Source organism: Hemibagrus wyckioides, unplaced genomic scaffold, assembly GCF_019097595.1.
Source record: "Hemibagrus wyckioides isolate EC202008001 unplaced genomic scaffold, SWU_Hwy_1.0 Contig1, whole genome shotgun sequence".
NCBI classification, from domain to species: Eukaryota; Metazoa; Chordata; class Actinopteri; order Siluriformes; family Bagridae; genus Hemibagrus; species Hemibagrus wyckioides.
The window spans coordinates 562,638-574,427 of record NW_026690769.1 but is presented as its reverse complement, the minus strand read 5'-3'; the positions used below and the strand labels follow the sequence as shown (position 1 = coordinate 574,427).

General features: G+C 42.2%; 1 gene segment (V, D, J or C); it reads right to left on the bottom strand.

Annotated features, from left to right (window-relative positions):
* Positions 1–563: 563 nt before the first annotated feature.
* LOC131349637 (T cell receptor alpha variable 38-1-like) lies at positions 564–1,065 on the bottom strand (the record flags this gene model as incomplete). The annotated part of the segment is given in 2 exon segments: positions 564–859; positions 1,026–1,065. Coding segments are annotated over 2 exon segments (336 nt in total), but the record flags the coding sequence as incomplete, so codon positions are not given.
* Between the last annotated feature and the right edge of the window lie 10,725 nt (positions 1,066–11,790).

Below are 11,790 nucleotides of genomic sequence, written 5' to 3'. Positions count from 1 at the left end.
AAATCTGTGACTTTTTTCTTACGTTTCAACTTAATATGAGAATCCATCGTTGTTGTTATATGCTATTTAGGACATGCAGAAGTGTCACGTGAAAGCTCGAAAGTTTTTATGAGCTTGGTTTTATTTTATTGTACAATAACAGTTTGGGGGATTTGATGTTATTGATGTTATTATGCTTTCTTTCTGCTTGTGCAGGTCTATTTTGAGAACATATATTACATATATTACAAACCATTCAAAACGTTTAAGAGATAATTCTGTTCTTTTCTTTTCTAATTGAATTACAAATTTTTTGGAGTGAATGAGTAAATGTGTGTGTGCATGATGCACTGTAAAAGACTGGAATCCCATCAAGAACTGAGCTGTCTCTAAATAATACATTTATTAAAAATAATACATGTACTAGTAATATAAACTTCTTTTAAATTCTGAGAGAAAAAGAAAGAGTCCTCCAAAATGCATATGTAAAATATTCTAATTTACCAGTAGAATTGTATTCAATATAACAAAACTGTGTGAAAGTCTTTGTACAGTGCAGCTGGATTTCCTGTCACTGTGGGCTGCAGAGCACAGTAGTATAGAGCAGAGTCTGATACAGCAGCAGAGGAGATGATCAGATCCACTTGTTTAGTTTTATCATCAACTTTAACAGACATTCTTGGGGGAGTGTTGGATTTTACATTTCCACTTTGAATAATATTAAGAAGGAACTCAGGTTTAGATTTTGGATATTGTCTGTACCAGTACAGGTAGTCTGATGTACCACTTGTTTTGTATTTGCAGGACAGAGTAACATCATCACCTTCATCTACAGGTTTATGAGGGAAATCTGGCTCTATTGAATCTGCCATGGAGTCACCTGTCATAGAGAAGAGAACATAAAGTTTTTAACCTTTAAATAATCAACAGGAAATACTTAAGTCAGACACACACTCTGCATTTTCACACTGCATCACCACACAGACTAATATTTAATATAATATAGTTAATATTTCTGTAATAACAAAAAGTCAATGTTAACTCACCTAGTGAAAGGCACAGATACATGAATATAACAGTGAACATGATGACTGGTCTTAGCTCAGTGAAAATAGTGGAGATCTTTCTGTAATCTAATATGTTAACACCATAAAGCTTCAAAATTGCTCCACCCCACAGCATCACATGACAGTGTCACCAATGTTGTTGTCAGATTGTTGATTCTTACTGAAACATCCTGGCTTTACATTCAGCCTCATATGGGGAACCTGTCCAGAGCACATTTAAGTAAACACATACTGAAAGGAGGAAATCAAGTTTTGTTGTAAATCTGAAAAATAAAACTTTCCTGTACTCGTGATAGCATCAGAAGAAGAGAAAGAAGAGTAAAGGCCGATTTACGGACAAGTTTCCAGTTTTCAGTGTTTCTGACACAGCAGGTGCTTTTGTTTGTCACAGAAATGACATTAGATGAGTATTTATTCTTATGACAGTTTAGTGTTAAGTGGACAGTTGTGTTGTTTAATCAGAATGGTATCTCTGAAATTAGCTTAGGCACTAAGAGTAACCAGGGCAGGGGTTAGGATATTATATCAGCAGTATGTATGATAGAAGAACAAGTATACTCTATGTCACAAAGGTTTTACTGTGAAAAGTAGCTTCCATCATCTCAGAGAATGTGAGCAGGTTGTGTGGTGCTTTAGTTCTAGACCCACAATAAGATAAGTGACTGCGCCATCTTGTGTTCACTGAAGAGAAAAACCTTAACACACTAATAAATAAAGCCCTGCAAAAAGGTCATACAGCCACACATATATTGGATTTTTAATTTTTATTAGACCTTATATTTAAATTGTATTTACAGTTTGGGGTGTCATCCATTTCTCTCTTAAATACTGCTGGGTTTGTCACTGTATCTTTGTTTTTTATATTTTCTTTACGTTACTTAATACAAAGCAGAAAAAATAAATAATGAGGGAAAACTAAAAGGAAACAGATGTTGAACACGGTTGTAAAACTCAACAACTAAACTAAATTGGCCACTGAGAAATGCTTTATATTCACATGATATACTTTCTGTCCTATCAGGGGATTAAACACACACAACTGCCTTTAGATAAATTTACTTAGATGCTTGGTTATGAATCTCAACATAATATTTTAAACCAACATACTTTTATGAAATGATTCTTAGTCTTTTCTTCAAATGTTCTCACACTGAATACAAAAACAAACCAATGCAGTAATGAATGATCCAGTTCTAGTCAACTGTAGTGTTTATAAAATCTGATGACACTGATAATGCATGATGACAGGATAATGCTAGGTGAAGTGCAGGCCAGTTGGTGGGTGCATGTGTAAAAGTTTAGGATTTAAAATAAACACCATATAAAATAAATAACAAAACTTTACATCAGACGCACTTCAGCAGTTCATTATTTTCTGTGATTTTGTGCACCTTAGTTTATTAGCTTTTTTTATACCATGAATGGTCTTAGCTGAATGGAAATATTCTTTCTGTACTCTAATATGTTCATTTTATGAAGCTCCACCCACAGCATCACATGACAGTGTCACCAATGTTGCTGACAGATTGTTGATTCTTACAGATAAATCCAGGATTTACATTCAACTGTAGTTAAAGGACCTATATATATTTTAAGCAAACCCAAAGCAGGAACTATTTGTAATATACAGATAATAGCAACAATATAATTAAACAAATGTAATTATTCTAATGATAATTATACAATTGTTAAGCCATAATATAAAAATTAAACAAGTTTTAAATTAATTACACATTATATGTTTACAATCAGGCGGCTTAGTGGTTAGCACGTTCGCCTCACACTTCCACGCGTCCATCTCCATGTGTCCTGGGTTCAAGTCTTGCTCCTGCTCACTGTGTGTTTGTGTAGAGTTTGCATGTTGCTTGGTGGGTTTCCTGCGGGTGCTACAGTTTCCTCCCAAAGACATGCTTCTAGGCTGATTGGAGTTCTGTAGTGTGTAAATGAGTGTGTGTGTGCACCCTGCGATGAATTGGCACTCTGTCCAGGGTGTATCCTGCCTTGATGCCCGATGATGCCTGAGATAGGCACAGGCTCCCTTTGACCTGAGAATAGATCAGATAAGTGGTACAGAAATAAAATGTTAAAAAGTAATCAGTGGTGTCTGCATCTACATCTGGAATATTCCAATCCAAAATAGTTTCTAAAGTATCTAAACCAGTGGTGGGCCATCAGTGCCAGCAAGGCCTTCTCTGCTGGCCTAAACAGCAGTGATCTGAATCACTGATTTGCATTTTAATATATTTTTCCATGCGTGTGTATTAAATTATTCCCAGTAGTCTATTCTCTACATTTCCTAGCTTTGCTCTTGGTTGCGCTGCTTCCAGTAATGATAAGAATGTTTATCTAATCATATTTCAGCCAGTGGCTGACATCATGTGTTGCCAGAGTGAAAGAAATCTGTCTTAAGGCCTTCAGAATGAATAGTGCAGGCGCCCGTACCTTATTATAAGTGGCAATTAAAATTGTTACATTAACCAATCAGATTTCGAGTTGGCGTCATTGGCGCCATCTAGCAGGCTTACGATTACGTCAGCAATTTCCCGTCCGTTGATTGGACAACTGGAGTAGTCAGAGGCAGAGAACCACACAAACTAAATAAAATTATTTTAACTCACAATGACTGACAGAGGAGAAGAAATCGATTTGGTGGCAGACATCCTTACACATGCATTTTCAAGGCAGACTGTAATAAAATTGACTATTCCTTGTGAGGTGTGAAATACTCTAGCCTAATTTCTATTTTACTTTGCTATTAAACGGTTGAGGACACCAGTGAAGACCGCAGGACGCGGTAACCATAGTAACCAGTGATTTCCGGATTGGACCTAAGATTTCCAGCCAAGCTACAGCTTAAAACCCGTCCATTTAAAAATAAAATAAAATAAAATAGCAGCCCAAAATGCATACTGTGATAACTAATACATTAACAAACAGAAAACCCAAAACAAATGGGTAAGTGCAAAGGGCACTATATAGACACACACACACACACACACACACACACACTGACAGACCCACAGCACAGGCGATCTCACCCAGTGTCCAGCTCTTCAAGTCCTGCAGAAATCCGCGGAAGTTTTGATAATTTTATGATCATTCCTAAATATCATTCAACATTACATTAGTAATATTGACTGTCAGATACTGAGCCAAAAGTGGTCACGTGATGAACGAACGAACGAATCAGACCCGAAGACGGTACTGACTGCAGAGCCGAAGTCTATGAGGCTGTCACGTGACGAGCAAGTTTCCCCGCACAGAACCAGATAGGATCTTGCGCACTTATGGTGTTCTAGATGGCTACTTAATTTACACCTTAACACGAAGCAGGATGTAAGCCTAAACATGTCCTGTTCTCCAAAAAAGATGATGTACTGTACATTTCCTCCCGCCGCCCCATCATAAGTGCTAGCTCAACTCAGGAATGGTTTACCATGGGGGAAAAAATCACATCATAGCAATGATTTTACTATTACTGCATCAGGCGATTTTTTAGTGATTGGATTTTAGGTTTGAGTGACTTGTTTTGTATTTATAACTAAATAAGCCAATCAAGCAGACTAGATGAATGCAGATAAGAGATTTTATTTTGTAATCAGCGCTGACACAAGAATTGAGATGCTCACGCATGAATGTCCCAACAACCTCTCTTCGGGGAACTCCAACTACAGCCTTTATATACATTTCCCTTATCTTCCCAATGCAACACGTCACTGGTTCTTTGCCTAGACAATCCCACCCATCTTTCTTTTTTAGACCTTTTAGACTCTTTTTTACACCATTATCTTTGAATTTACAACTTTTCAAATACCATTATAATTAAAACTTCCCTACATCATTATATTAACAAATTGGGCGTTTCCGCCCCCACCAGTGGGATTGTCTTCGGCCTCACTCTTGCCAACACCTCATTCTTCTTCAGGAGACAGCATGGGTAAGTTCTCAGTCCTTCAGGGGCCAACACCCTTTCTTTTATTACACTCTACACTTCACGGCTTTTCTGATTTATCCACTGTCTTCTACATATGTACTCTAGATATTTCGCCTGGTACCACCATTGCCATCCAGCACGCGCTGCGTTTACTTCATGATGAGATCACTGCCGCTCTAGGTACCAGCGGAGCGAAGATTGACCATAATAATCTAGGGTGCATCTCTGCCATTGATTGGTCCAAGTTTGGAAAGCCTGGTACCGCAGAGAAGGCCTGCCAGACTGACATCATTCATACAACTATTTGTTCTTCAAAGCCCTTGCAGCCTGTGTGCAAGGCCCGTGACAGGCCAACATGCCGTGTTAAACCTTATATTGTTCTTAAGCTCAAACGACCTAACGAATAAACCTTACCTGAGAACTCACTCCTGCTGTCCCCCGATTATTTCACACTACATCAATCACACACCGCATACATATATCCTCATTTACAAAATTATCTCCCACATTCCCCCCTTTTGTGACTCAAGTCACAACACACTCAACTTGTTCAGACGCTATGCATACATGCCTTATACACGTACATAAATCAGCACAAGGATTATATACTCGTATGATTCGTTTTCAGTGTTTCACTACTATCATGGTGCTAGTAAACAATTGCATTTTAATTATATACTCGTTAAGGAATGTAATAAGTACTCCAAGCTCTGTGCAGGTACCACTGCATGTAGTTCTTCTCAGTCTTGCTATCGCCCACCTCACCCGTTCTCTCACATTTGCCAGTCAATTTCATACCTACCTGGATCCCAACCCTACTCACCAGGTATTCCCCTGGTTACACGCAATCTCCGTTGTTTCGGTTTCACGCCCGGTGACCAGCAGCACGACCGTGCCTGCCTTAGGTTGTCCCACCCAGTGAGACCTTACCCGTCTTTGGCTAACTGGCCTTCTTCTCTGGTCACCGGCTGCCCCCTGTTTTTTTTGGGTAGCAGCTTTCCCGTTGCCCAACACCTCTGACTCTGGTGCGGCTTTTGTGTTGCTGGTCTGTCTTCTCTTGATTCTTCAGTAGGGCATTATTGGGATCTGTACCATGAGCCAGATTGGAACCTCAGTCACTCTGTCCTCAGTCACTCTCGAGATCTCATCACCTTACCTACCCAGCCACTGTACCTGCAGAGAGCTTCAAGTGTGCAAACATTAAGTATCAACTAACTCTATGTTTATAACACATTCAGTAATGTCTACCACTCATTCCCACACGACCAATAAGCCTGAATCATTATTCCCTTTAACCATAAATCAGCAGTTGTCATTAAGATGCATAAATGAGTAACATTCAATCATTCAGTAGTCATTATAAGACTTCTCCAGTGATCCCGGCACATTTGACACTCGGCATACGGATAGATGCATATAAGAAGCTGATTACGCTTTTTCATCAGTAGTATTTCAAAACACACGTAAATGATAATAGTGTTGCATGCATAAACATTAGTGACTTAAAACACAATATAATATGACACGCCAACATAACACATCCCACATCCTTTCATGATGTCCCCTGTTCTTCTGCCCATGTGACTTTGTGCCACGTAGAGGGGCCATTGGGGGGCTAAGGAGAGGTTACTAGCACATCACTTAGCCCCCGCCCGATGATTGGAACGGCAAGGATCTCAGCAGCTCCATCATTCATCTAGGAACATTGGTCCACAATACATCTTCTCCTAACTTGACTGTAATGACCTCTATTCTCTTTCTAAGAGGAACGCCTATCCATATTCCGAACCTTCTCTTCCTCCTGTACGCTAGATTAAGTAACCGTTCTACACTATAATGTGCATGTTCTCCCACAATAGGTAACTGCGCTGTCTGCCTCGGAGTGTATGCGAATGTTTGTATCTCTGTGATGTATATCCTGTCTGCGTAAATCTCCCTCACCGATGTACGTCTGTCTATAAAAGGGTACTCTAGTAATCCTACATTTGGCTCCCACTCCCCCAAATCGTTTTTCAACAACCTACCCCATAAATACCTCCATATATGCCTCCAATCCCCCTCCATTATGCAATCATCTTTATTAAGTCCAATTCATCACTGCCATTGCTGGGTTTAGACGGAGACTCAATCTCATGTGTCATCTGAACATATTGGCCAAACATTGTGTGCGTCATCTGTGTAATCATGGAACGCAGTAGTGGAACTACACAACACAACAGAACTGCAAGTATCACCAAAACCACACCCACAACTGTTCCTATCCTAAGTATGACGGCTCTCCAATTTGAGGAGAACAACCATGCCAGCCAATCATTTGTTGGTTTATATGTGTTTTCTATGTGCTCATCTCTAAGATCTTTCATCTGCCTCAATATTTTACTCAGGTAACCCTCTGGACCAGTGTGCATTGGAATGTAAGTACAACATTGGTCTCCAAAAATGGTACACACTCCTTCTTCCGGGGCTCTCATGGTGTCCAGGATAAGCCTGTTCTGTAAGGCCATGGTAGATGTTGCATGTAGTTGTTCTTGAATCAAATCCAATGCTTGTATTGTGTAGTTCATGAACCTTTGTTGATTGTACCAAATGTAGTTAATCCATCTCACGTTTTTACCAATCTGTGCCCATGGCAAGAAAAAGGTCAGTGCTCCTGCTCCTGGTCGACCAATGGCAGCATGTTCATCAGGGACTCCCACCGGAACCCCTCTCCAATCCACATAAACCCCACTGCTCCTGTCAAATCGTCCCAGGTCGAGCTTAATTCGTCGACCTGATGCATTAATCTTCTTTTCTTGCAGCACAGTTAGTTTTCCTGTCAGCACCACTGTTGCACAGCATCCTCCCCATCCGGGTGGCAGGGTCTGCCTAGCAACACTATATCCACAATACCAGAATACATCAGCCAGCGGCCTAGTCCCATTAGATAGGTCAGGCTGGTTCAGATCAATATAGTCCTTTTTCCACTGTCTCCACACGTTAATCTTCAATCCTTTTGTATCTGCCGTCATGTCACAGTCTTTAGAAATGTTGCCGACGAACACCTGTGATCCGTTTGAACATACACAGAATGGGTATCTCTGTCCCTGACGCTCACTCACTCTGATGGGCGGATGTCCCTCAGTCCCGATCTCCTCATACTCACAGGTGCTATTCAACTTCTTCAACCTGGTTGGGCCGTAAGCACATGAGATAGAATGCATAAGACAAATGAATGGGCATAGGTGGCGTAGGTTGTGCTTGGTGCTGTTACAACCTTCTGGTCCTCTCGTTGGAAAAACCCTGGGAGCTCGCGATGTCCTGTCATGGCACACTATGCACGAGGTGTTTCCTGCTTCGTGTGCTGTGTAACTTAGCCATTGGTAAAACAAGTTGTTTGTCCACAACTCCTGATCTAATCTACTCATAAGGCTCATTGACTGTGCAGTGTCTCTGCGTACTCTGGGCAGTGTTGTTGGTGATTGCTCAATATAATATATTCCCCTAGTTTCATCATTCATTTGTTCATCATCACCAAAGACTCGCATAAGTGTGTATGTCCATAGTCCTATACACAGCAGTGCTATTATTACAAGTACCAATAAGCCCCAGTCCGTTCTGTTGATTCGATCACCGTTTCCCTCCTCTTCATTTATTTCTTGCTCATCGTTCCTCTCTCTCCCTTCTCTTTCAGTGTTCTCGCAGTGCACGGGCTCTAGTTCTATAGGCAGGTCCTGTATCTCCCACATTGTGTTGTGAAGGCCCTTCCCTTGGGTCTTCTTCTTCTTGTTCTGCTGGACTCTCCCACGGTTGATACTCCTGGCTCTGCGGGTGGGACGCTTGTACCGAAGGGGGTTGTGAGGCGGGAACAGCTGGATCACGCCTTCGCGTCTCGAATTCCCTTATCAGTGGATCCTGCTCCTGCGCTCTTTCACGTCTCGCTCCAGCCCCTGGATCTGGTGCTCTGCAACAGTGATTTAGATGAAACCAAGCAGTCTTACCTTCGACCTTTACGGCTGTTGGAGTAGCTAAGACAACTTTTAGTGGTACAACTCGTCTGGGCTCATTCCATCTTCTCTTGAAGACCTTGACATACACCCAGTCTCCTGGTTTCACAGTCCTCAGCTCCTCGTCAATTTCGCTCGTCCTTCCCTCCGTAGCACCTTTCACCTGTTGGAATATAGCTCGGTGTATTTCAGTCAAGTGCTTCACATAATTGCCAAGCTCACTTTCAAGCTGCTCCAGCGAAGGGCCCTTATAGGGCCCTCGTAGATAAGGCACAGGCATAGGTCGTCCTGTAAGCATTTCATGCGGGGTTAGATGCGTCATTCGGTTAGTTTGCATTCTCATGCTCATCAGTGCTAATGGCAAAGCTTGCACCCAATTCATTTTTCCAGCTTCACAAATTTTTGCCAGCTTCGCTTTTAATGTTCCATTGGCCCTTTCCACCATTCCCTGCGACTGTGGGTGATAGACACAGCCCAATCTGTGTCGTATTCTTAAATACTGGAACACTCTTCGAATCACATTGTTCACAAAGTGAGTACCGCTGTCTGAGCTGATCTTATCAGGAATACCAAACCTTGGAATCACCTCACGACACAAAAATTTAGCCACTGAATCTGCATCTGCTTTAGCTGTTGGGTGCGCCTCCACCCATCTACTAAACCTATCCTCCACCACCAAAACATACCTTTTCTTCTCCTTCACCTCAGCCATATCCATGAAGTCAATGATCAGATGCCTGAATGGTCCGTCTGGCTCTGGTATGTGACCTATTGGGGCAGTAAAACTTTTCCTGTTGTTGTATTCTGCGCATATTTCACAATGTGCTAACCTGTGATCAACCATCTGAGCTAAATACGGAGACCACCATGCTCTTTGAATCCGTTTGATCACTTCCCCCCTTGCGCAATGGCTCAAGCCATGCGCATCATTAATCAACGATGTGAGAACTGAGAGAGGAGCCACAAAATGTCCCTGAGGACCCCGCCATACGCTTGTCCGTGCATTCTTAACCGCCCCCCTTTTTATCCACTTAGATATCTCATACACTGAGGCCGAGTTTTGCGCTGCGGCTAAGGAGGTTAAGTCCGTTTCTGGGTAGTCATCGCCTTCAGAGTCGGTCACAAGCATAATGTTGGTATGTCCTAAAGCTGCTGATTTTGCTGCCTCATCTGCTGTAGTGTTTCCACTGGTAACAAAAGAGCCATCTGTTTTATGCGCTAAACATTTGACGATGGCTAGTTTAGCTGGCAGAGTAATAGCATGTAACAAATCAGTTATGGCCATTCCATGCGTCACAGGAGAGCCATCTGCTCTCAATAACCCTCTCTGGGCCCATGTAGGGCCGAAGTAATGACACACACCATAAGCATACTGAGAATCCGTGAAAATAGTACAAGATTTCCCTGCAGCTAGCTTACAAGCTGCGGCAAGCGCTTTAAACTCAGCCAATTGTGCGGAACATGGTTGAGAAACAGCCATAGACTGAACAGTAACAAAGCTAGTCAAATCATTACTGGGCGCTACTATGGCGTAACCCGCCAAGTTCCCGTCTAGGCCTCTAAAGCACGAGCCGTCAACAAAAAAGGTTACATCCGAATGTGGCAAAGGTTGATTTTCAAGGTCTTGACGCGCTTTAGAGTATGTGGCTGAAACTTGCTGACAATCGTGCGGTTCACCATCCAATGGGGTCATCATTCTATCAGCTGGATTAACTGTCTGGCATCTTTGAATAGTCAATTCTGGTGAAGAGAGAATTACGTCGTAACCCGTCTTCCGCGCATGAGTTATCACAAATGTCGGACTGGTAAGCAGGGCATGTAACGCATGTGTAGTGTACAATATAGTAGGATGGCCCATTGTAATGGTTGACGCCTTTTGATACGCAAAGGCTGCTGCTGCTAATCCACGATAACATGGCGGCATACCACTCTCAATGTTGTCTAGCCTGCAGCTAAAGTAAGCAACAGGCTGCTTGCCTGGTCCCTGTTGCTGAGTTAACACGGCATTAGCGAAGCCTCGTTTCTCTGATACATACAGGAAGAATGGCTTACCGTAATCAGGACTCGCTAGCGCTGGTGCTGTACAAAGATCCTCCTTCAGCATTTCGAAAGCTGCAATGGCCTCCGTCGTCCAAACCAATGCAGCTTTCTTTTGATCAGCTGCTTTTATCAACGCACGTAGTGGAGCTACCTTCAATGCAAAATCTACTATCCACTGTCTGCTATAACCCACCATACCCAAGAAAGACAACATCTGCCCAACCGTTTGCGGTTTCGGGGCTTTACGGACCGCCTCTAGATGCGTAGGCGACAGCTTACGACTAGTGCCATGCAAAACTCTTCCTAGATACTCTACTTCCTGTTTGCAGAACTGTAACTTTTCCTTGCTCACCTTGTGTCCGTTTTCTGCTAAGAGTCTCAATACTTTTAGGGAGTCTGCCTGGCACTGTTCTTTAGTTGGGCTACAAATCAAGATGTCATCAACATATGTCAGGAGAAGACTATCAATATCCAATGAAGCTAGATCCCTAGCCACAATGCGATTGAAAATTGATGGGCTTTCACAATAGCCCTGGGGCAATCTCGTGTATGTGTACTGTTGGCCGTTATACGTGAACGCAAACAAATGTTGTGAATCTGGATGCAGTGGAATACTGAAAAATGCTGAACACAAATCAATAACCGTGTACCATTTAGTATTGCCTGGGATGTTGGAGAGTAACGTATGTGGATCTGGGACTATGGGCGCTTCTGCCTCAACTATATGGTTAATGGCACGTAAATCATGCACAAGTCGCCACTTATCTGAGTTTGGTTTTCTAACTGG